Raw genomic sequence first — 26,861 nt, 5'->3', positions numbered from 1 at the left:
TACTGTTAGAGTGTGGGGTCCTTGCTTCACATGTACTTATTTAATTCTGTAAAGTCCATTGAATACTACCCGCAGTGCTATATAGTCTCTTTCGCGCCACACTCCAAAGACGTTGCTTTGAGACTACACCACATGTACATAGAAGAAACATACATATAGAAAACACATATAACTATGTTCGTTGTATCGTTCGACAAACAAGGAAATACATGTACACGCTTAAAAATGAACTTCACCACATAGCACACTCCTAGCCAACCACCATCCCCAATGACAACGTTCGCGTCCCTGACCTGTTGAAAACAGGAGGGGGAGCCTGTTTTGTGCCCATTATTGACGGCACAGAATAAGCTCCGCCTCCCGTTTTCAACAAACCAGGGCCGAGAACGTTGTTATTCAAGATGATGGTTGGCTAGGAGTGTGCTATGTGGTGAAGTACATTTTTAAGAGTGTAGCGCCTGCGCTATCGCTGAAGCATGCGACACCCTTTGCTGACTTCGGTTTTTGCTCTGTTTTATTTCCAAGTCTTATGAAACGCAATTCATGTGCATAAGGACATACAGTTATGCATATGTAAGGGCAACGGGGTGCCCGAACAACGATCCATATCCCGAACGCACAGCTTCGCGAATGGACTGAACCGAAGCGCCCGCAGTCCCCGCAGGAAATACTCGCACGATGGTGCCACGGTCGCTACGAAATGGCCGCGCAGTGGAGACGGCGAAAATTCTGGTCTATAGAAGTTGATTAATTAGAGGAAACAGACCAGCCATTTCTGAGACGCGCAGTTTAGAAATTACGTCGCGATTTATATTCGCTACAGGTTAAACCATGCACGAGCGAGAAGCATCACCCAAAAAGCGCTGATTTCAGTCAAATATATAACCCCCAAAATACATGCCGAAAATAAGAATGAATCTACTAATGACACTCAAGTCACATAGGCATGTTTTGTGTACATTCCTCAAAGAATGCTGCCCCGATAATCTTGCCGCGAAGATTATAATTCTACTGGGAATGCGTTCCATATCTTGCCATTTCACGAAAGGTTACTCCGTAACTTACGCACTTTCTGAACACAAGCAGCTCTCCTCATCATCTGCAAACGCTGGCATGGTGCCCTACACAGACGTTCTTAATGTCAGGTAGAACCACTAATGAGTCGTCTTACTAATACAGCTGTTATGAAGAATATATCCTGTTACGTAAGAATCGCACGTTAATTTGCTTGAGATAGTCGTCTTGATACTAGTCTTGCGCATAAACTCTCCTTGCCTAACGCACACCGTACATTCAGTTGGAACTGCGGGTCCAAGAAGATGATTGCCCTCGCGATTATCGTCGTCATTCTTACGTATTCCCAGCTATGTGAGTAAAAGCTTCCATTACTGTATACTGCTCCCGCTTAGCTTCGCGCCTCCATCTCCACAATATAGTGTGCGACGTCTCGGATCATTTGAAAGTACGGTCGCATCCCTCCCGGTCGGTTCGGAAAAGCATAGTGTAATTTTAATCCTCGTGGGCCATTGGGCACGTTATTGCAAAACCCACGCGACATCGGTGCCGTTCTTCGATGGAACATGTGGCAACAGCACACACTGGATTTGGAGTGTAGACCTCTTTCTGGAAGAAGAGCGAAAATGTTAGCGACTAGGAACCTAGGAGGGCGCGACCTCTAGAAATGGAATGCTGCGATGGCATGAGCGTCTCATATGCTAATTACGCGGCGTGTGAAAGGTGCCTTCCCTCCTCTGATCAACCGCGGTCATACTCCTAGAGAATAAAACTGTCCTGATCAAGACTCAGGCGACAAGTGACCAATGAAGAAACGCGCAGACATCATGAGATGTCTCAAATAAAGGCGAGCAACGCTGGTACGAACGAGCGGAAGTCATCATTGGCGAGTTTTGTGCAGTTCCAGACTGCCACAAGGGTTCATTTCTACTTTAATGCGAAATTCGGTGCTGCCATACTGGTTTCGAGTTTGACAGGAAAGTAGGGAAAGGGAATAGCTAGCAAGCAGCGCATATAAAGGGTGTTTTGTTTTTATTCGTTACAAAATTTTTATGAAAAAACAGCAGAGAAAAATAGGCGCCGTCCTAGCAGATGGGTTATAGGGCCAGCCGAAAATCCTCTAGGACAGCGTGTGGAACTACAGGACAACTAGTTAGCTGGCAACATAGAAACGTATCACAAATGTGAAAGAGGTTGCAGCATACAAATATGTTTGACATTTATACTAAAATCCGCAAAGTGAATCATTTACAACATCTAGGTTTGGTAGTTTGAAGGGTCAGGCCTTGCCGCTGCACTAGCGGTGACCCTGAGAGAGGCCGATGACAAAATCACGATTGCGAAGCCTATTGACGCTTACATTGTCGCGAGTCAGGTAGTCTTCCTAGCGGGAACACTAGGATTTTACCGGTCGTGTATTATCGTGTATCGTGTATTACCTTATCAGATAAGCGGTGCTTTACTTCATGAAAATTATGTGGCAGCAAGCTGCTACACTGTATGACAGCGGGATAGTATCACCATTTGAAGGGAATGATGCGTAGGTCAGTGCTCTGTCGGGGATCTGTTGATAGGCAAAGCAGACAGAGGGTGTTCCAGGATTCAGGTTCCACTGGATCAACAAGACGTCTTTAGGATGACCACAATTACGCCTCTGCCTGGCTGACCTTTCCTTTTTGCCTGCCTCTTTTTTTGTTCGTAAAAAAGATTTGCCCCCCTAATTACGCCATTTAGATTGAGATTTCCAGCATATGCCTTACGGTTATCATAACGCTGCGCAGGCCCTACAACATTCTGTTGACATTATTCTCCGTGGATTGCCTTTCTTTATCGCGTACCTTGGCCCCCTCATTGCAAGCCAGACCGAAGTGCAGCATTTCGAACAGCCGTGTCTGGTATTTCGACTACATGAGAGCCACGGTACTACAAAGAATGCGCTAAACTGCGAGTTCGGCAAACCGTCTCTGGGCTCTTGGTCGTCACTTCCCTGCCGATTATATCCCCCCATTGCTTGATAAAGTGTCACCACAGCCTTCCATCGTTCATAGTATTACGACAAACGTGTCGTTTCCTGGGACGCATGAACTTCTGTCGCCCTTTCTTCCGTCGCTCTTGACGAGAAGCCCGAGTCCTACGAACATACCGACAAAGCAGTGAGAAGAAACGAAGCTCTTCGTCAAGATATTTATCCACTGGTAACATCGTAGCTTTTGTTTCAGGTTGCCGCCAGTCCCCCAGGCAGTGGGAAAGTCACATCGTTTTCATTGGTAAAAGAACGTTGTGGAAGTATGGAAAAACGTAAAATGTGTCCATTGCGGGACCCCTGCAGGTGATGGATGTCACCATTAGATTAGCGTCATCCGATAGTTTTAGACATAGCCCTTCACATGATATAAAGTGACTGGGTTCAAGCTCATTCTTTGTCGCCTAGTATCGCACAACCACGAGTGGTACATGAAAATGTTGCATGTTCGATCTTCATTATTTCTAAAACGCCAAAATATTCTTCACGATTTATTTCACAGGGGCATAATTATGCCTGTACTTTGCGCTGCTGGTAAGGTACCTTTTCTTTGTTTGATTGAGACGCAGCGCTACCTTTCCGTGGAGCGATTTTTCCACAAAAAGGCCCTCTTCTATGTCTACTAGCGCGTTTTTGTTTGAATTCTTGCTAACTCAGTGTAAGTCCTAGATGACTGCATTTCAAACCTCTTAATAAACCAACTCGAACAGGTGCAGAAGACACTCTTTACACGACTAAATTTTATTTCCAGGAAATAATGATCGATCGTGTTATACTGGAGAGCAGCAACATACTCTCATCACAGCGGTCTTACAGGCTTTGTAGCACCCGCCGTGGTTGAGAAATTACGATACGAGGCATAAAACTAATTAAAGATAGCATGCACAGCTTTGGAACTATCACTTTATGCGCCCAAGCTAAGAGACGGTTGCAACCACCCGGCCACGAATTTGTATTCTCAGGTGTTGTAACTTTCAGTCCCCTGTGGCCATATAGTTCTGCCTTCTTAATATTAACTGGTACGACAGCCTCATAGCGTGCGTATGTGCATTGCCTCAAGCACGTGTGCGGGAGAATAGTGAATATGCGCACGTGCGTACGCACAAGTCGTGCGCGCGACTCCCATGAAAGTGCGTAATAGCAAGTTCAAGGCGCCCACGAAGGTATTGCCCCGCGTCTCCAAAGAAAAAAAAATAGACATACGTACCATAAGTGCAAAATAAGTACACAATGCAACATCTGGGCAATAACTTACAAAGCAAAGACTACGAAGCAAAACGGGCTCGTAAATATACGAGGAGCGCCTTTGTGTGGAAAAATCGCTGCACTGAAAGGTAGCCCTGCGTCTCAGTCAAAAAGAGAAAAGGTACCTTACCAGCAGCGCAAAGAACAGGCATAATTATGCCCCTCTGTAATAAAGCGTGAAAAATATTCTGGCGTTTTAGAAAAAAATAGGATCGAACATGCAAAATTTCTGCGTACCAATCGTGCTTTTGCGATACTAGACGGACAAAAAATGCGCTTCAACCCAGTCACTTTATATATTGTGAAAGGTCATGTCTAAAGCCATCGGATGATGCTAACCCAATGGTGGCAGCCATCACCTGCAGGGGTCTCGCAATGGGCTCATTTTACGTTTTTCGAAACTTCCACACGTTCTTTTACCAATGGAAAGGATGTGACTTTCACACTGACTGGGCGACTGGCGGCAACCTGAAACAAAAGCTACGATGTTACCAGTGGATAAAGATCTTGACGAAGCCCTTAGTTTCCTCTCACTGCTTTGCCGGTATGTTCGTAAGACTGGGACTTCTCATCAAGGGCGCACAGGCAACTCATGTAGTCTCCCACGATTTGAATGAGACTGGCGGAACTGGGAGACCATTGGGTTAACGTAAAGTGACGCTCTGGGGACACTGGAACAAGCTCACGCAATGTGGTCATTGATTTCTCCGTCAGCGGGAGACCTGTAGCAAAAAAGGGGTTGAAGGTCGCGCGCTCGTGGGTGGGGCGCGCAAGGCCGCAGCGTCGTGCACCCTGACTGACAAAAAAAAAGAAAAAAAAATTCGCTGCGCGTCTTTCAGGTGAAAATAAAAGATTGTCTCACTTGGCGTCTAAAGTAGAGACATGACCCCACCTTGTCAAAAATAGTCAAGGAAATCGAAGATGGCATTTTTGAGAAAATTGAAATGCAACTTTGGCAATTTTCGCCTACCATGTGCGATTCTCAAGCTAATAACACAGAAACCACTGGGCTGACGAAACTGAACTCTATACAGCACGAAAGCTCTTTCAACGTCCTATCGAATGGCACTAAGCTCGATGTCCTCAGACGTTCCGTGATGAAGCAAATTGGTAACAAATTTTGTCCTTTTTGAACGTTTACGCAAAGTTTGGCATTTTTTAACAGAAAATCTGGGGGATTCAGAGTTCTGTGGGTGGCTGTCGACAGTGTCTATGGTGCAGCTTATAATAACAAAAAACCTCCAATTCCTATGCATAAAATCAGCGGTATTAGATCAAAGTCGGTCCAGAAGAAGCACTCAGGCAGCCTCAGACTTTCCTCCTCTCCCACGCGGAAACTACTCCACGCACGAGCGTCGCACGTGGCTTGATTTGCGTCGTTTGAGCTGTCCTCCAACATATATATATTTTTTTCTGGGCGAATTAAAACATACGACTTTCACACGTTGTTAGATTTATATTGAAACCACTCAGTTGCCAGAAATCTTGCACTGCGTGTGTTTTTTCACATGAGTGCGATGTCGGTCTAGGTTGATTAAACATGGCTGTTCTACACGAGGCACACACACACCCATGAACAGCATGACACATGTGTAGAGTATCTAATGTGTCTGCAACAATGAAGATAATTAAATCACTCTCAGGCACTAGTTCCCACTTGTTGCAGAATGGCTGTTCTTTACGCCTATTTATGACACTGATTGAGTTGCTATCACAATAGATTGAATGCACTGCATTCTTGGTTACCTTTCGGGAATGCCCGTCACCACGAGGCGTAGCAATCATGTGATTATTATTATTGTTGTTGTTATTATTACTGTTATCACCACCATCAGTGATTATCTTTGTGTACATGTTTTACTAATTGCTTTAATATTTTAATAAATGTGCACATAAAAGGATATACCACTTGCTGTCTTCTTGATTATTCACTATTGCACACTTGTAGTATTGTATTTGGACACATGCAGGTTTCAGGATACCTGCGCTTTTGCGTTAGTAGAATTGGAACTTTAAGGTAACGTAGTACGAGGAGTTAGTAACATGGAATTAACAGTAATGCACAACATTTGATTAATGTTACATCAGCGGTAAAAAAAAGAAAGCTTCAACGCAAAAGCAGCGTTATAAAATTATGTTGATACCACTTGTTTTTGAGCGGATATTTTACACGTAGAATTAAGTTGCACGCTATTGCAGATTCTATGGTGGCATTGTGGATTTGCAATGTAAGCACCTGCATAAGATGTCCTACCCTACTGCTGGATTGAAAGCTTGCCATTCGTTCGCCACGATATCCGAGCTTCCGTCAGGCTAAGCCTTGCCTGCTCCGCCGCCGCGCTGGGTTATGGCTCAGCTGTACGTCCTCCCGTTGACATTTTAAAGTGGGCGCTTTTACCCACCCACAGACCTTCGAACTACCTGAAGGACCCCAGAGGATCCCTCGTGAATTTGGCCAAGGCGAAGTCTAGCAGTTCCCAGTTCTACTTCATATGTCTCTGCGAGAGTTCACACAGCCTCGCACGTTTTCCTGCATACGAAATCCGTGCGTAGCGTGTTCCGGCCTGCTTACTTCGGTCCCGACAAAGTTCGCTTACTTTTCGGCTGCGCCTTTGTAATCGATCTGAGGAGTCTCGAAGAAACCGTCGCTATATACCCCGCTTGAAGTCCGCGTACTTTGAAGACGGACTTGAGCGCATCGACCCCATGCCCATTTATGCTGCCTCGCTGCCACTCTGCCCCTCCCTAATATTAAGGCTAAAGATTACGTGGAGCGAGTTACCCCACACCTAACATCGCAGACAGCAGGGGAGAGGTACCTGACAAACGGACCAGAAGGTTTCATTCGATGAAAGAAGAGGTCACTGAAAAGGTTAGTAAGCTGCAGTACTCGAACCCACATCTTCTGGATTCCGGGTCCATGGTTGAACCAATTGAGCTAAGCTAACGCAGCTCCCAAGCGACCTCCGAGGGTGTGCCATCTGAAGGGACGACAAGTCAGCCACTCTCTCGCACATCCCACTTTCACACTTACATGTTTCTCGTTAATACACACATTCATACGATGAGATCGGCGCAAGCGGCATCTGTTGAACATGAGACAATTAATGATCTGACGCAGGAACATATAGAAAGGAAAAATACATATAAAGGTTTGTTTGGTTGGTTGTGGTGTGTCACTCAGATGACGCACCCTGGAAGTCCTGCACTCTAAGAAATAAAGGGAGTCGCGAGGCGTCAAGGGCATCCGCCGGAAGCTCCCGTTTACGCAATGGTCCAGGGAAAATGGAGGGCGCCCAAACCACGTGATCTCCAGGAGCCACTCACAGCGACCCCGAGCAGCAGCGCGGGAAAAAAACGGGGGCCCAGTGCGCATGCGCAGACCGACCTCCTTCCCCTTCTCTCCTCGGGTTTTTTGTCTCTCCTCTCGTCCTCCCTACACCCCAGCCTCGTCCTTTTGTCTTCGACGCTTGCTGTCGAGCAACGATCATGGTGTCACAAAGCAGACAATCAAAAAGCGATGGTGTATGACAAATCAAGTTTATTTGTCCTCGGGAACTGCCTCGAAGAAGCTCCAGTACATATCTTTTTACGTCTTGCAACAGGCTTCACTGGAGCTTTAGGTGCTTCGACAACGAAGGGCAGTTCAGAAGCCAATGCTGAGCTATAGGAAGCGAGTTGCCTCAGGACAGAAGCCGCCGATATTTCGAACAGAGACTGTTCTTCTTCTGGGTACCGTCCTCATCATTGGCATGGTATTTAAAGGGTTAGGTGTGACGTGTTTAAAGGTTCATTCGAATTGTGGGTCAACAGCCCGGAGGGAAGAAAGGATCCGTACGGGCTTCCACGGCCGGAGTGAATGGCTGCTTTGTTAGAGTGTGGAGGGGATTATGTGAACGTAGTCATCTAGGCTACAGACTGGTTACAGAAAATGGAAGGTTCACGAACACGTGGACGAAACGGGACAACAGGCAAGAATTGGCAAGCATAGCGAAAGATAAGGAGGTTAGTGGTTACGTGGGGAAAATTCCAGAACGAGCAAGGGTTTTTTTTTTTTTTAGTATTTGTACTACAAAGTTGTGGCATGCAATAAAGAAAGTAGAAAGCAGTGGCCATGCAGAACATAACAGATGATAATGGAGGTAGAAGGGATAAGCATATTTTATTTGTGAAGTGTTTCTAGGGTGTCTTGTGATTTGTTGACACCGGACGGATGAAGAGCATTGAACTTGTATATGAGATAAGACTCCCCATCACGTCTGTCACGTGTGGATCTAAACCCGGTTTCTAGAATATATAGTTTAATGTTGTCAAAATTGTGACCAGGAACGTTAAAGTGTTCGGCGACTGCTTTGGGGAGTTTGTTGGACGTGTCGGTTCTGTGTCCGGTAAGGCGGTTGTTCATTTGTTGGCCGGTTTCACCAATGTATTGCATAGAGCAGTCGCCGCATTCAATGCAGTATATTACATTGGAGCTTGTGCATGTGAATGCGTGGTTAACGGGGTGGGTGTAATTGCTCGCAGTGTTTTTGATGGAGTTAGCGTGTTGAACGTGCTTGCATGTTTTGCAGCGCCGGAGGTTGCAGTGTCGTGTTCCCGTGTGCGTGGTGCTTGTTTTGCTGATTTTGGCATTGACCAAGGAGTCTGCCAGGTTTTTTGCGCGTCGGTATGTGACCTGTATGGGATTTGTGAATATATTGCTAAGTCGGTCACTGCTTTGGAGGAGGGGCTCGTGCTTCAGTAGAATGACTTTGATATTTGGAAGTGCGTTGGAATATCTTGTGATGAAGCTTATTTGGCACGCGTCAGGATTTTTTCGGTTTTCCAGAACCTCGTCTCGATCGAGTGTGAGTGCCTTGCGACGGAATTCGGTTAGGAGGGAGTCTGGATAGTCCCTTTGGGCAAGTGTACTGCAGAGTTCGTCAAGCTTCTCAGCGTAATCTGTGTCGTTTGAACAAATTCGGCGTAGTCTTACACTCTGCCCATTAGGAATTCCAACCTTACAGTGACGCGGGTGGTGACTCTTGAAGTGAAGGTATTGTTGTTTGTCAGTTGGCTTTTTGTACAGGGGACAAACAACAATACCTTCACTTCAAAAGTCACCACCCGCGTCACTGTAAGGTTGGAATTCCTAATGGGCAGAGTGTAAGACTACGCCGAATTTGTTCAAACGACACAGATTACGCTGAGAAGCTTGACGAACTCTGCAGTACACTTGCCCAAAGGGACCATCCAGACTCCCTCCTAACCGAATTCCGTCGCAAGGCACTCACACTCGATTGAGAGGAGGTTCTGGAAAACCGAAAAAATCCTGACGCGTGCCAAATAAGCTTAATCACAAGATATTCCAACGCACTTCCAAATATCACAGTCATTCTACTGAAGCACGAGCCCCTCCTCCAAAGCAGTGACCGACTTAGCAATATATTCACAAATCCCATACAGGTCACATACCGACGCGCAAAAAACCTGGCATACTCCTTGGTCAATGCCAAAATCAGCGAAACGAGCACCCCGTACACGGGAATACGACCCTGCAACCTCCCGCGCTGCAAAACATGCAAGCACGTTCAACACGCTAACTCCATCAAAAGCACTGCGAGCAATTACACCCACCCCTTTAACCACGCATTCACATGCACAAGCTCCAATGTCATATACTGCATTGAATAAGGCGACTGCTCTATGCAATACATTGGTGAAACCGGCCAACAAATGAACAACCGCCTTACCGGACACAGACCCGGCACGTCCAACAAACTCCCCAAAGCAGTCGCCGAACACTTTAACGTTCCTGGTCACAATTTTGACAACATTAAACTATATATTCTAGAAACCGGGTTTAGATCCACACGTGACAGACGTGATAGGGAGTCTTATCTCATATACAAGTTCAACGCTCTTCATCCGTCCGGTATCAACAAATCACAAGGCACCCTAGAAACACTTCACAAATAAAATATGATTTTCCCTTCTACCTCCATTATCATCTGTTATGTTCTGCATGGCCACTGCTTTCTGCTTTCTTTATTGCATGCCACAACTTTGTAGTACAAATACTAAAAAAAAAAAAAACCCTTGCTCGTTCTGGAATTTTCCCCACGTAACCACTAACCTCCATATCTTTCGCTATGCTTGCCAATTCTTGCCTGTTGTCCCGTTTCGTCCACGTGTTCGTGAACCTTCCATTTTCTGTAACAGGTCTGTAGCCTAGATGACTACGTTCACATAATCCCCTCCACACTCTAACAAAGCAGCAATTCACTCCGGCCGTGGAAGCCCGTACGGATCCTTTCTTCCCTCCGGGCTGTTGACCCACAATTCGAATGAACCTTTAAACACGTCACACCTAACCCTTTAAATACCATGCCAATGATGAGGACGGTACCCAGAAGAAGAACAGTCTCTGTTCGAAATATCGGCGGCTTCTGTCCTGAGGCAACTCGCTTCCTATAGCTCAGCATTGGCTTCTGAACTGCCCTTCGTTGTCGAAGCACCTAAAGCTCCAGTGAAGCCTGTTGCAAGACGTAAAAAGATATGTACTGGAGCTTCTTCGAGGCAGTTCCCAAGGACAAATAAACTTGATTTGTCATACACCATCGCTTTTTGATTGTCTGCTTTGTGACACCATGATCGTTGCTCGACAGCAAGCGTCGAAGACAAAAGGACGAGGCTGGGGTGTAGGGAGGACGAGAGGAGAGACAAAAAACCCGAGGAGAGAAGGGGAAGGAGGTCGGTCTGCGCATGCGCACTGGGCCCCTGCTTTTTTCCCGCGCTGCTGCTCGGGGTCGCTGTGAGTGGCTCCTGGAGATCACGTGGTTTGGGCGCCCTCCATTTTCCCTGGACCATTGCGTAAACGGGAGCTTCCGGCGGATGCCTTTGACGCCTCGCGACTCCCTTTATTTCTTAGAGTGCAGGACTTCCAGGGTGCGTCATCTGAGTGACACACCACAACCAACCAAACAAACCTTTATATGCAGCCATTCACTCCGGCCGTAGAAGCCCGTACGGATCATTTCTTCCCTCCGGGCTGTTGACCCACAATTCGCATGAACCTTTAAACACGTCACACCTAACCCTTTCAATACCATGCCAATGATGAGGACGGTGCCCAGAAGAAGAACAGTCTCTGTTCGAAATATCGGCGGCTTCTGTCCTGAGGCAACTCCCTTCCTACATCTCTACCGGTTCGCTGGATTTCTACCCATCTACGTAATGCTGAGCTATGTGCGTCGTCGTTGCCCATGGCTGCGGGAGAACTAAAACAAAAAAAAAATCTACTGATGATCCGTAACTCTGCACGAAAATCACTGCTATGATAGGCAATCGATCTTGATTTCGTATTTGAACACCAAAGCGCACTTGTCACAAATGTTCGTAGATCACAGTGAATGAACGGCTGCGACGTGCATGAGGGGCAACCACACATAATTTGATTAGCGGCATATCAGAAACGTACAAGTTACGGCAATGCACTGCACAATGAAACGCCGCTAACGTACCGAGTGACTACTAAATGTTGTACGTAATACACTTAACGTGATAAACCTGCATTACTTCCTTCGGTCACAAAAAGTAATCAAGCTTGTCTTACCGTTCACCTGCGGTACGTCGGAAAGAGTGCAGACTTCCTCTCTGACGATTTCTGCGTCCTTTGCGGTGCAAGTCAAGTCCCTGTCAAGTTCGTGTTCCCGCTGTTGTGATGATCAGGTGGATGTGCCATTCCGTTCTCACATTAGCAGTTTGCCACAATCTAAATCTAAAGCATTCAAAACCCTCAAACTACCCGCTAGCGTCTGTGTGCACAACGGTTGCAGTCCGAGAGAACACGCGTGGACGGACAGACGTGATGTCTCCTCTGTCATTTTTCTTTCTCCTCCGTTCGACCGACCTTTTGGATATACGCGCCTCAATCAAATGACTCTCGCCCAATCAGCGCGAAGGAAACTGACGACAGTTCTTGGAGACCAATGAGCATCCAAATATATACACATATAATGTGCAGCCAATCAGAGATCCCCCGAGGAGGCGCGCCGGTGGCGACAGTGTTTTGGAGGCGGTGCGTTTCGCTTTAGAGCCGCCGGCTGGTTGTATTTCACAAACAGAGTAACACTCGTGCTGCCGCTCAGAGTGACACTCACGCTGCAAGCGTGTGCCAACACCCATATGTGGGAGGAGGGAGCTGGATGGCTTCGTTGCTGTTGAGCTTGGCACCCGCTTTGCAGAACTTAGATGCATATGTAATCCTCACCTCATCACCCTTCTACTCAAGCTGTTCAGATAATTCTTCGGTACACCAGAGCCATGCGAATACCTGCTTCACCCCAGTGGTACACCTTCTGCTGCGGTTATTTATGAAGTTGTCCGCTGGTCAGAAAGCAGCGGCTCTGTGTTGAAGGTATGGCACTGCACAATCTCAATTTATTGTGTAGATTACAGGTGTGTCACTTCACAATATTTAGTTGCCATTGTAATTCGCCCATCTCATTAGGTGCCCTGGACAGTACTATGTTCCGCTTCCTGCCGCCACTGCTAAGAGAGAAGACAGATGGAGTCATCATGAAGTCATCAAGAAGTTGGTAAGCAGTTCTTTGTGCTGTACGCCTATTTTGCTGAGAAGGGGTGGGTGGGTCTCCAAGATATATGGACTATTTATACACCTATCTGAGCCATTATGCAACATCTGTCATAATGAACGTGAAGGCGCATACAAAGGTTATGCGCAAACATACACACATTAGGTTAATGTAGAGGGGAGTTTACAGAATGCAGATATTTATTTGCAGATAAAGATGAAATTATTTATTCTAGGTAGATTCCATCACTGCCCCTAGGTTACTGGCATTGGACGCTACAACTGGAGCTGTACGATACCGGAGTTCGCCAATTTGCTAAATGTACTCATTTTAAGGGTAGGTGAAGTTTCGCTTGAGTTGGAACACCCAATTAGGCTCAGTGCACTTAACATGCACCTTGGGATGTCACGCTAGAATTTTCTGCTACAGTACACATTTATATTTTAATATGTAGTGCATATACAGCGTGTTTCATGTAAAGCGATAAAAAATTGGAACTGGCGATGTAGGCGCTGGAGCATTGCGAGTCTTTCCGTAATTACCAGTTCCGTAAACATTTGCCACCATAGAGCCACCATAGCTTCGGACAATTTTTAATTGCGGGAAATTGACTTTTAGTCAATTGAAGTTCGAAAATTGCCATGCGAACCTCACTTTCTTTTTACAACAATACGAAGTCCTCCACAGATAAGCTCCCAAGAGGCCCAACGAAAACTATGCGCAGTATTGCAACTCAAAATCGTAAAAAAAAAGAGGAAAAAGTTAAGCTTTAGTCACTCCTGCTTGATTTTTGCGAAGAAGCGTGCGTGTAATGCTGATCTCCAGGAGGAAATGTCCCCGCCTTCATTTGCTGTGTGTGCTTTGTGATCAGACAGGTTTTGGATTCTTTGTGATAAGGCGGTTGTCATGTTGTCAGCTCCGGCAAACAGCAACGACGACGAGGCAGTGTCATCGACTGACTGCTCGTGGCGAGGTGACGAGGAAGAGAATGGAAGAACAGACTGGCAGTTCTAGCCTGAACTTGGAACTGGGAGAATAAACCCTGAACAGTCTCACGTTGTTGTCTGGTTGTAGGTCCGGGAGAGAGTTAACTGCGGTTGTCCCCAGCATCAAGGTCGATGTCGGGTAAAGGAAAATAAAACAAGAGGGGATCACTCACTCCTCTCTCCGCATCTTCCATGCACTTTTCTTTTTGACAATTCAGCAGGCGGGGATAAAGCAGAAGGGTAGTTTCATTTATAATCGATCAAGCGACGCCGGTGACATTTTTATTTTCCTTTGGAAAAAATAAATGTCATTCCTAATCCAAAAAGAAGGAAAACAAGCCTAGTCGCAGGCCTCCGATATTTAGTTCTCTGTCGGCGAGGCTCCAAGTAAATGGGCGATTTGGGCAGTTCCAGCGTTTCCAAATTTGGCGCGCTGGATCCTACGAACGGCTGCTTTCTTCCGAAAACATTTTTTTCCACTGGCAGAATGGGTGGTGAAGATTTGATAAACACAATTAAATTCAGTGGCAAAGCCCCAAAAATATTTAAACAAAAATCGTGAATGCGCCTCCAAGGACGTTCGTAGCGCGACATTGCCCATTTCTTACGTGGTCCCACAATTTATGAATATGACGAAACATATATGAGATGAATAAGCATTTTTTAATCTTTCGTTTAGTACATAGTGCTTACCAAATTTTCTGGCGTCCGTCTACAGTGACGCCGTAATTGCGAAGGGGTGCCAGAAAATCGCTGTTTTCAGGACTGTTTTTCTGAAAAAGGCCCTCTTCAATTTTGTTTATACTTCGTGCAGACATGCCTTGGATACTGCCCTTTCACATTATAAGATACAATTTCTGCTTATTTTATTTTTTCAATGCGCGCAAATTCTTTTCCCGCGCCTTGGTCGCTTTTATATCCTATGAGTCAGGGAATGGCATTTTCTACCCGTTTACCTTCTGCTGAAGGCTACGTCATTAGAGGCTGACAAAATCAAGACGAATCTCGACTAATATGACTAACTTAAACAAGGGTGCACTATGTGGACCACCCACCTCTCCCCAGGGTTAATCATTTGGAGGTAAGGTTGATGATGATGATAATTGGAGGTTTTTGGCGCAAAAGCGACATTTGGAGGTAAGGCACTTCAAGGTGAAGCTGTACCTGACAACAGGAAGTCTCGCATGGAAGTCTTCACACGCGCTTTGCGGCGCCCATTTGTTGCCGACCGAATAACAATATTCACTTGCGTGGTGAATCATTTGTCCGGTTCCCGATGACACTGCGCTAAAGCTTCTGGCCACCAGAACTAACACATGGATGAAGTCTGACCTTTGTACGGTGTATGTACGTGTGTGCCAGACGGTGCTGCACCACACTTTAAAAATAGATACCAATTTCACGAAGTGCAGATAAGGCCCCAAATGGCTGTCCAGCGCGCCTGGCCACACGGGAAAAATCAGAGTCCGAGGTAACTCGTTACTGTAACTAAGTTGCTTTTTTTGGTAACTTGTAACTTAACTCGGTACTTTTGCGCCGTGGTAACTTTCAGAGGAACTCGTTCCTTTTTCAGGTAACTTTGCCAAAGTAAGTTAAGTTAAGTTCCAAGTTACTTTTAACTCGCTTTTCACTCACGTCCACACATTTTCTTGCTTTCTCTCCGGTTCCTTCATGGCATTTTGCGATAAAACGTGATATTCAATCAATGACAGTACTTTATTCAGGAAGTAAGAACCGCTGCCGTTGAAATGAAGCTGACCCATTCTGCGCCCACAGGGTGTAAAAAGCTAGCGTTCGAATAGACCTCTACCAGAGAAACGTCATCATGACATTGGTAGACAGACTGAAACCGAAACAAATCGAAGTGACTTGGAAGTAACTCGTTCTTTTTTTAAGTAACTCAGTAGCTGCGAGTTACATTTCAGGCTGAAGAACTTCTTTATTAACTTCGTTACATTTTGCAGACGCTAACTTAACTTGTAACGAGTTCTTTTTGACAGGTAACTTCACAATCAATGGGAAAAATGCCTGCGATAGGGTCGGCGGAGTGGTCAAGCATCATGTTTCACTGCACGATCTCCGTTCGGCCCCAGGAGAAGCAACTCAGACGGCAGAAGGACTTGTGTGCAAACTAACGCCGAGGTTACCGAACGTTACACTGTTGCATGTGCCACGTGAAGATGCCGAGGCGTTCAGAGAAGCGAAAAAGGAGAGCGAGTGGTCCGCAGTGCGTCCTGTTCCCATGCTGCGATTTTCATACACTTGGACAGACTTGGGGGTACTGTATGTTGCGAAGGGCTCTGATTGCGGCAGTCTTTCGGGACCTATTTAATAATAATAATATAACAGCGGTTGCAGCTTACCGTAAGCCGTTGGTGCTGGGGCTTTCACTGTAAGACGGCAACAATAAATATATCTTTGCTGTAACTATACTTGATCGATGCTTGGGTGCACTTCAACTAGTCCTATCAGCCTGTAACGTCATACCCTTCAGCAAGAAAAAAAAAAAGAGAGAGAGAGAGAGAGAGAGCACCATTGTGAATACTATTATCCGGCACAAAATTAAAAGCGACCAGGGTGCGGGAAAACAATTTGCGCACCGTGAAGAAATAAGATAAGCAGATATTTTATTTTATGATGTCAAATAGCGGTGTCCAAGGCATGTCATACAAACAAATATAACGAAATATAAACAAAATTAAAAATGGCCCTTTTGAGAAAAACGGTCCTGAAAACAGCGATTTTCTAGCATCGCACCGCAATTACGGCGTCACTGTAGACCGATGCTTGAAGGTATGATAATGCACTATATGCTAAACTAAAGAGTAAAAAACAGCTCTTTCAGCTCATATACGTTTCGTCATATTCGGAAGTTGTGGGACCATGTAAGAAAATGGCAAATTTGCGCTACGAACGTCCTTGAAGACGTTTTCATGATTTTTTGCGATATTTTTTGGGATTCACCACCGAATTTAATTGTCTGAAGCAAATCTTCACCACCCACTCTACCAGTGAAAAAAAAATTTTTGGGAAGAAAGCAGCCGTTCGGAGGATCCAGCGCGTCAAATTTGGAAGAGCTGGAACTGCTCAAATCGCGCTCATTCATTGGAGCCTCGCCGACCGAGAATGGAATACCGCAGAGGGCGTCAGTCGTGACGTTGCCCACATACGTGAGGCCGACAACGGCAAGCCCTTTCACCATCACCACCACCACCACCACCGCAGAGGCCAGCGACTAGGCTTGTATTCCTTATTTTTTTTATTAGGAACTACATTTCTTTTTTCCAGAGGAAAATAAAAATGTCACCGGTGCCGCTTCGTCGATTATAAATGAAGCTACCTAGAAGCGTTGCACAAATAAAAAAGTGAGATTCACTTGGCAATTATGAAAGTACAATTGAAAAATAAGTTTCCCACAATTAAAAATTGTTCAAAGCCTTCCTGAATGGTGTTACATGTTTCCAGTAGGTAATTCCCGAACTTAGCACAATCATCCGGCGAGTACGTCGCTACAGCAGGATGCAGTCCAGCCATGTGACTGCTCCGCCATTTGCGCCATACACCCAATCCTGCTACATCCTACTAGATTGTCGCGAAATATCAGGAATCCGCGCCAATGCCTGTCCAAACATCCACTTACGCTGTCGAAAGCGAAGGGAAGCCTCCAGCTGAGGCCGTCTGCTTGTTTAGCATGTGCCTGGTCAGTGGATACCGCTAGTTTAGGTAGCGCACGTCAGTCGCGGAACAGAGGTCGCGTGTCCTATTTGTACAGTACCGGTTCGGTTTTGCAGACATTAGTCCAGTATCCTGCCGTTAGGAAAGCCTTTTGTGACAGGTGTTGTTTAAAGCGTGAAACTGTGTATGAGCTTGTCTCCTACCTGGTGGGGCCAGGTAATAGTAAAGCGATAGATATAAGGTCACTATCACCCATTCTTTCATTTTCGAAGTCATTACTGTTTCCGTGCTGTGTTTCCGATGTCACATAGCGTCTCTAACGCGATAACGCAAAAGATTTGTGAGAACGCTCGTAATTGGCGATCAATTAATTGGTGTTGTGGTACGAGAAGCTTGAAATAAATATTAGTCATGTTCAGCCTAGGTAATTCTAGCACTACGTAAACGCACAGTGCACAAAATAAGTGCGAAAATAACTAAAGAAGATGGCGTGGTGTGTAGAGCACACATAGTACTTTTTCAACAGTAAGCCAGCTTTTGCATTTAGTTTGACTATTTCGTTTATATGTGGCATTGTGGCTGCAACATATTGGCAGAAAATGACTAATTGGAAACTGAACCTCTGTATGCAATAAGAGGATAACTCGAAATATCCCCTTTTTAGTATTTTTGTTTAAATGACATCTACATACCAGCATGCACCTGCGAAAGAAAATTTAGCCCCGTATTGTCTCACTCATTTATTGACTCGCTATAGGAGGATAAGAAACAGGAAATGCATATGTGTCAACGAGACGGATAGCCAGATCCGACTGCTTTTCTACACATGCATACAAATGATGTAACTTACAATGCCGAAATCAACTTCGGCTTCCGCTCGAAAAACACGTTCTTCGTACCTCACGTGACCATGTCAGCACTGCTACTGAGCGTTGTAATCAGAAAAACGTGTGCACTATGCTAATAAATCATATTTTGCTGGCCATACGGAACATTATTTTCAAGATTGTGCTCGTTTAGCAGCACGATAATCACGATCTAGGCTAGTCCTTAATATACTTTACTTGCAGAAGCCAGGAGAGGTCCATGTGTATCCTACCATCATCCATCACACAGCAGATGACCTGCAAACTTCTGCATCATTCTCTGTTTCGACCGAAGGATTCATGGTCGGGCATCGTGCATGCTACCTTCTTTACCGTTAACATTGAGCTTAACTAACTGTTACATTAATTGGAATTACTGTTTGGAGCTTATACAGATTGAGGCTTTGCATAAATTTCATAATGTACATCGATTAAGTACTGCTAGTTGCCATAACTAGTTGCTGTGCCATTGATTTTCATGTAACCCTCCATCGTAGAGGGGGTTGCCTTGGAAAGCCCACCCTTATTCAGTTTTTGCGTGCTACAGCTGACAAATGGCCGTGAGATTGCATGGACACAGCAGATGTTCTTGTTATCAGGGGGCAAACTGGGAATTAATTTGGCATAGCAGTGAAATGTTACTGTAATGTATGAAACAGCATACAAAAAGATTTTGAAGACAGCGCGTAAGTGTTACTAGCAGACTTCTTGTATAGTAACAATGGCAGCATCAATGGAAAGTATGCAAGTGTTACTTGAATTCTGGCGGCAGCAGCACCAGCCTGCGCATCAGCAAGATGCTCATGCTGTTGCCAGAAACATTTTTTCATTCAATTTTGCAAATGTTTTAGGCAACGTTTCATATCCAATCACATCCAAATTGTTCTCTCAGGTAATGTGAATTCGTTCCCTTTCAGTTCGGAAAGCCACTGGTACCATTTTCGTATCTGCAGTACAGGAAATATCCGACTGATGGGTTTTTGAAGGCACCACCTTGTAAATGACATTTTGTCTCACCGCAAATGAAAAAAGAACAAGCACAAAAACATTCATTCTGTCCAAAAAATAAGAATTCAGCTGTTCACTCTAAATGGATAAAACTGGTTTCAAGAAGTACAGGACAGTCAATAGCCACTACGCTTAGCAAGTGCTAGTTCTTAATCGATGTGGATCATCAGATTTTTGCAGGGCTGTGAACAACGTCAAAGTTGAGCAAGTGGTTCAGGTGTTTCAATTGAAAGAGCAAAACATCTGTAACTTAGTCACTTAGCCTGTTTGTGCTATCTTGTCCCAAAGGAGTGCCATTTGTCAAAGCAATAAAAATCTCTTATCTTAAGCCTATACTCCAGAACCATTCAGTAGCTTGTCAAAAATGTAGAATACGATTTGCAACAAATTGTGTATTTCTGCTGCCAGTACACCTTAGTGTATGTGACGAAACTGAATTTATTGCAACGGTGCTTCGTTCTGGCGCTTTTTTTTTGTGTGAGGGTGGATGGTCCACTCCTCTCCCGGGGGCATCAAGTAACTCCCCCATGGGGTCACTTGATGCAGGTAGGAATCAAAACACATCCACGGAAGTGGGAGTCAAATGGCTCCCCTTCATGGCATCCAATGACCCCCCTGCCTTGATGGAGTCACGGTGACTCCAGAAGGGGGGGGGGTATATATGTGGCAGGGTTTGACTCCCCCAAAGGGAGTCACCCTGACTCCCTTATTTTTTAGAGTGTGGGGAGGTGTGCTAGCTTATCTTATATGGCACAGAGTCCTGGACCAGTTAGCTGGATAACCTTTTCAGCGACTTCCGTCTTTCATGATTAATTTCTTACGCACTTGAGCTTTGTAGGTATTTGTCCTTTCTATGTGTTCCAGTTTCGGAACATCAGTTGTCTCAGGTTTCATTCGACTCAGGCTGGTATCAAATTAAACGGTCAGTAATCTGATGTCACCCAGACTGGTCCTTTTCTTTGAGCTGCCATAAACTCTCGCCAGATCACCCTAGATAGCCCGCATGCAAAGATAAAGCTGACAGCTTATGTAGCTGGAGCTGTTGCTCTTGTGCATGGCGGACAGAGAGGGCAGTAGCCCTATTGCTCTGAGAAAAGAAACCGAGACGGGGAGCCACTCCAGTCACATCACCCTTCGCTCCCCCCCCCCCCGATAACGGTTACAGACATCTCTATGGGAGCCCCAGCGCATAGGTTCAGAATACTTGGAGAGGTGTTGTGGTAGCCCGCCGAAGTAACCTCAAAAGTGACGTATGCAAAGCGACCTCATTGGGCGAAGTCAGATAACCTTACCCTCGCGTTGCCACAAAAAACAAACAAAAAAAACTACGGTTCATCTTCTATCACCACCTCACTTGCCCCTGTCGGAGAGCCGTTAGGGCGCCCCTTCTTTCCTCCATGCCCCATATGTCTTCCTAAGGACGGAAACTGCTGCCTCGTCTCACAATAAGTGAAAAATCATCTTCTAGGGGATCCGGTCGAATGCGGATGCAGCTATCCTCAATGCGGATCGGCTATCCGTGACACGCTGAAAACCCGAATAAAGGCAAGTAAAATTTCGCATAGACTTTCAGAACGAGAATCTAGGTTTGGTAGTAAAGCACTCAGAGATCGTAAAATGAACAGGAATCAGCCGTGCGTCACAGCGAAGTGCTCTTATTTGTAGTTCGCACGGTGCTCAATCTTTACGTGTGTCCAGCTTCAACACGAAATGAAGGTCAATGCCATCCATTGACGGATAATCTAATCAACACGATCTGTTTCTGAATAAGCTGCACCGCTCCCAACCTAATTTTGAGATGTTAAAGGCCTGCCTGCATGGTGCGTGTTACTGTGAATAGGGCAAGGCGGTCTATGTTGAAGACAGGTGAGCTATTTTTGTTTTACCATAATTCGTCAACTGAATCCCCAAACCTTCCTGGAACGATGCACAAATTACTGTAGTGCTAAACCAGATATTGATTTAGTACGAGCGAAAAATGACAGGCTACCTATTTTCATCAACTTACCCATAGGACATCAAAAAATTAATGCCGTGGTTAAGTTTTGTCTGTTGTTTGGGCTAGCCCGAAACGGTCGGCCACGAGTACTGCACATGGAAACACAGGGCAGTGAGTGACACAGCATCATAACGGTGATGTCATATTTTATGAGCCGAGGAGCGGAAATGAGCAAATTGGAAGTGAATGTTCGCGAAAGTTACAGATACGGGACAAAAAAGGGTCCCTCTTACCTCGACCACAAAACAGCGTCTCACGTCTTTCTAAAAAGCCATGTGCAGAACGTCAACACGTTACTTCAAAGCCTAGATAACGGCTGTGCTCACCCTGGCGTCACAGACGAGAAAAAATATCGCTAAGAAAATGCCACGCGGAATGCCCAAACTGCCCTCAAAGTGCCCCCGTCTTCAAGTAGCCCCACTTTACCCTATTATGCTGCGTAAAACTCTACACGGCCACCCACTGAGAACAAATACGCCTGTCGCACAGCATGGGGCTCAAATTCCGCTGCTGCGTTCAATGCAAGTTTGGTGTACATGTCTTACGGGGTGTTGCTGACATTCTCCTCTACTCCTGTTCCTCCGTGAAATCATTGTTTTTGTTGCTTCCTTTGAGAATGAGTTGCACTTGGCAAAATGGACCCTCACGAGCACAAACGGTTGTGCCTGGAGATGTCCTTCTGCAGCTTTTTTTACGAGCAGTCATTGCTAAATAGAGGTAGATGTTGGACCAGATCCAGAAGTGACTTGCTGCGCCGCTATTGGTTGCTGTATGTTCGCCTGTGAACTGACTGCTGCGTGAAAGATCAAACCTGATCTGATGCAGTGAATCAGCGCGAATACGCTATGCAGCAGGAACGTATAAAAATTCGTGGTGGACCTGAAAACGTTTTTGCGTGTTTTGCGGATGGGCACGAACCCCACATATACAGGTTCGTGATTGCACGATATACATGTATAGAGCACAGTATACACTGCGGAACAAGAGCTCCTGTTAGACAGTGAAAGTGAGACAATGTCCACGTCACATGAAAGTCAACATCGCAAAATGCATTGCTTTATTATGAACTGCAGACATACATTTTAAATAAAGTAGATATCCCTAATCAATACGAAAGCATTAAACTAAACTGGCACCGAAAAACGGAAAGAACCGTTACTTTTGTGTTGAAGCTGAACCGAACCTATTTGGAAAAGTTCGGTTCCCGTTTCAAAACCGGTTTGAAGGCATCGATAGTTTGAGACTGATTATTTTTCATTTTACTAAACCTGCAACAAAGGTAACCGGTCCATGCATCATTTTTTCGAAAACCGAGTGTCAAAATACTAGCAGAAATGCTTTGCTGGACGCCCTCGCTGATGGAGGCAGCCGCACTTGTCACGGCTTTGAGGCCAGCACGTTGGAAGGACAGGGAAGATCAGATCTAAACCGTTTGTGAAGTAAAAAAGGTGAAGGACCTTTGGACATACAACAGAATTTGTACAAAAAGAATTGCTGGCTATCTTTACTGCTACGAGGACATGCAAAGAGAAATAAAGCTTTCGGAACTGACCTACCGTTTACCTTAAGGCAAATACCTTGTACAACGAACCGGTTCGAAAGCGACATGTGTGTTCTGTTGGAGCTGAAGCGGAACTGAACCATATTGCCTGGATTGGAACCAGAACCGAACCGGAAAAATTTCGGTCTATTGTGGCCAATACAGTAGGAACCAAAATTACAAATTCGATGACAACACTTCCAAGCTTGCTGTACGTGGCAACCATACCCGCTACAGGTTGCCAGAAAAGGTTGTGGAATGCACCAACAGCGATGACATAGTGCGTCGACATACAAGAAGCACGAGAAGACTCATAACCCATTGTACAATCTTATCAGCTGGGATTTTTTTTTACACTAGGTGTGGGACAACAGAACAAAAAATATCAGACAGCAAAAAGCCTGAGAGCCTGTCCGGAGCCGAGTGGACCAGAGACGGGGAGCAACACAACTAACGGGGCGTCCATCAAACAGCACATCTGTCGCATGGGTAGAAACAGACTAGTGTTTTGCTGCAATTCGCGTCGTTTGTTCTCATTGTTTTTAATAGCAGCAAACATTACGGAAACACAACACTTTTATCACGCGCATATCCGCTACACACTACATTATTGACGGCATTGACACCGGCAGTGTCACAACGTATCCAGAGCATAGCAAAGCGCAGCACACTCATCCACGGATAACTTTATATAGCTAGCCGATTTAAGTTTACCATAACTGTACATGCACAAGACAAACTCACGGCGTCCCACGAAAAGATTTGGTGGTTTTATGCAGTCTCTTCAAGCCCACGGAAGCGACAAATTGTAGCGCTGCTCCTTCGTATTGGCACTAACGTAAGGAAATGCAGCGACGGCAGTAATTCCGTGGCCGGCATCACTCCCGCTACCGGCGCCATTCGTGCCAACGAGAGGAGCCGCATTATGAATATCGCATGTTAGGAGGAGTTGATAGCGCGTGTCAAATGTGTGTGTGTGGGGGGGGGGGGGGTCTGAGAATAACGGAAAATTCAAGATCGTGCTCGGCCTGTTTAAACACCATCTACCAGTGACCGAGAACATCAACGTTTGAATGAAGGAGTAGATGTCATGACATGGAATGTCAGAAGGAACATTCCAAGTGGGCAACGCGAATTTCATTGGCTCACGTTTTCCCCTTGGAACACAATATATTGCATTTTATGCTGCACAATGGGCTTTGGAATGCTCTTGCTCTGTCCTGCAACGGAGCTCTTTAACTCCGGTAGGACAGGAATGTGCGCCATGACAAGCTTCCGTGGGCTGTGGGCTGTGTTGAGTTCTTTGAGATGAACACAGTGGTTGTGCCCGGTTGTTTCATGAAGCCAGTGCACTTGGGACTGAAAAGGATAAAAGACGGAGTTTACTCAGAGAGCATGTTGAGATAACCACACACGGCAATATGATTAGTAATCTGTCGTTTTTTTCTCCACCTTCTGCGTCGCCTCTTGGGTATATAGCTGGATCTGTGTAAAAAACCTTTTCCTGCGTCTGATAATTTATTTATTTACCTAAGGGCTTCGAGCATCGAAGAGGAGAGGGGCGTAGGTTACAGTGTAAAGTAGCTATGACATAGATATTCATTAACAGTGTCGTCCGTCCTTCTTGCTCCGTGTCTCTCCGTCCCCTACTATGTGCCACAATAAAAGTCTGCAATCTGCTTCAGGTGCATGTTGACTCTCTATATGAATGATATGGTGTCATTTGTCGTCCCTTCATTTCTAGAAACACAAAGGATATGACGCCGAGTAGAAAACGCCAGCCAATCTGTTATGACTAGGGCTAGGAAAAGATGCCCAAGAACTGTCGAAATATGCGTGCACTTATGCTCTATAAACAACGGAAACATGCCCCACGGTACTATACGCCATAATGAATCAGGCCTCAGTCACGGAATTCATTTGCAAATTCACTTCCTTTTGCTAAGGTGTTCTGTAGGCTTTAGACTGTAGAGTTTACACTGTTTAGACTGTAGACTTTGCATGCTTGCATGCATGTGAATTTAAAAGCATCTTCAAACGTATATAAGGAGCGCTCGAGCGCTCCTCCGTGCCTTTCAAATCAAGACATACAGCAGGCCCGCCTAAGCCGAAGGGCTTGTGACGCTGGGTCTGGAGGCAATCAACGACCATGACAACAAAACACACAATTTAGCTAGGAAATACAAACACAATACACTACATGGTACATCAGTTAGGCACAATAATATAATTGACACAGTAACCTTTTCAAATGTGACTTTGACTTGATCGTTAAAAACAGAGAAGGAAGATCGTTAAAAACACGAGGGACATAACATGCTCTACGAAAAAGCCCATGCCTCGAGAAAGAGAATGATACAAAAAAATTAAATGATTTTGTTCAGGTTTAACGGTTCACCGCGACAGATATTTTGCAGGAAGGTTCCGAAACGTGACACAGTATACATGTGGATTTAAACAGAGTACCAAAAGATGGAAAAGACAGATCTCGAAAAAAGTCCCCAGAATGCCCCATGCAGCAATTGTTATAAGCGACAGGACCAGCTCCGGTGGCGCAGCGGTAACGCGTGCGCTTGGAGACTGGGAGGTCCGCGGTTCGAATCCGCGGGCCGGCTGTGCCGTCTGGGGTTTTTCCTGGGTTTCCCTCAGATGTGTAATAGGCGTATGCCGGCACAGTTCCCCTGAAGTCGGCCCATGGCCGCAGCTATCCTCCCCCCGAGCGGATTCCGCTCGGTCTTCCACTTCACCCTTTCCTCTCCTCCTCTCCACCACCTTTCCCTTCCCGAGAAACATGCCGCCTAATCAGGCAGGCAGACCTCTCGGGTTCCTCCTAACGACAGTCCTCCTCCTCCTCCTCCTCCTATAAGCGACAGCTTTGAGACAGCTTCTAAGAACGTTGTTAACCTTAATTTTCCAATTTTCACTGCAATGTGCGAACAATGTTATTCCATATCGTAACCGATCATCTAACACTGACCTACGAACTCTCGAAGGAGCTACATACCTAAGAAAAGAGAGCACTCAGGATGTTTGTCGCAGTCTCTTACATACATACGATAAGTAAGAATTCCATGGCACGTCCGTACCAAAATACAAGCCAGGGCACTTCATTGTTTGTGAATACGTCAATGGTTTTGAGTATGCGTCATCAAAAGTCTTAGGGGATTGGGAAAGCAGATGAGCTGGGTTTTGGCGAGGTTCGACTGTAGAGCGCTTTTAGAGAACCAATTACAAACATTAGTGGCATTCATCTGTAGCAAACGAATGGCCCCACGTTGAGATGCGTGTACCGCTACAAATAAAGTGTAGTCGGCAAACTAAAAAAATTGCAAAACTTAAAAGCCCGAAACAGATCATTCACATAGAAATTAAATAATAAAGGAGCTGAGACCGAGCCGTGTGGAACACCAATCCCTAATGACACCACATTAGTAAATGCTCCAAGTAGTAATGGGCCTTGTCCAGGCGTCGTCAGGCCCACTCAGCAACCTGGACCCCTTACCCCTGCCCTGAGCCCTGCGCGTATTTTTCCCTGCGCGGCGGGTGTGCGGAGGGTTGTCCACGTGATTATCGGCGGGGGAGGGCTGCGCCCCTATTGAAAAATCCAGCAGACTTTTCTGCTGGTCCAGCAGGAGAACCTACTGGTCCAGCAGGAGAACCTACTGGTCCAGCAAAAGGGCCTGCTGGTCCAGCAGAAGAGCCTACCAGTCCAGCAGATTTTTTTGATGGTCCAGCAAAACGGCCTGCTGGTCCAGCAGAAGAGCCCACTGGTCCAGCAAGATAGTCTGCTGGCCCAGCACAAGGGCCCACTGGTCCAGCAAGAGGGTCTGCTGGTCCAGCAAGATGATCTGCTGGTCAGGTCATTGGTCCAGCAGAGAGGCCCAGTGGAGCCTAGTGCGGTGTGCATATTTCTATTCGTTCATTTTATT

The 26,861-nt window shown here is 45.7% G+C and overlaps 1 protein-coding gene across 1 annotated transcript in view; it reads left to right on the top strand.

Annotated features, from left to right (window-relative positions):
- Nucleotides 1-1,242: 1,242 nt before the first annotated feature.
- The window catches only part of LOC135375742 (uncharacterized), a 185,656-nt gene continuing 160,037 nt past the window's right edge, over nt 1,243-26,861 (top strand). Inside the window, exons 1-2 of the mRNA XM_064608397.1 lie at nt 1,243-1,368; nt 20,862-20,938. Of these exons, the coding sequence (XP_064464467.1) occupies nt 1,320-1,368; nt 20,862-20,938 (126 nt within the window). The 5' untranslated portion in view covers nt 1,243-1,319. The remainder of the gene's footprint in view (nt 1,369-20,861; nt 20,939-26,861) is intronic.

The sequence above is a fragment of the Ornithodoros turicata genome, chromosome 1 (assembly GCF_037126465.1).
Source record: "Ornithodoros turicata isolate Travis chromosome 1, ASM3712646v1, whole genome shotgun sequence".
NCBI classification, from domain to species: domain Eukaryota; kingdom Metazoa; phylum Arthropoda; class Arachnida; order Ixodida; family Argasidae; genus Ornithodoros; species Ornithodoros turicata.
Note: the sequence above shows the minus strand (reverse complement) of the source record. Positions and strands in the feature narration are given on the sequence as shown.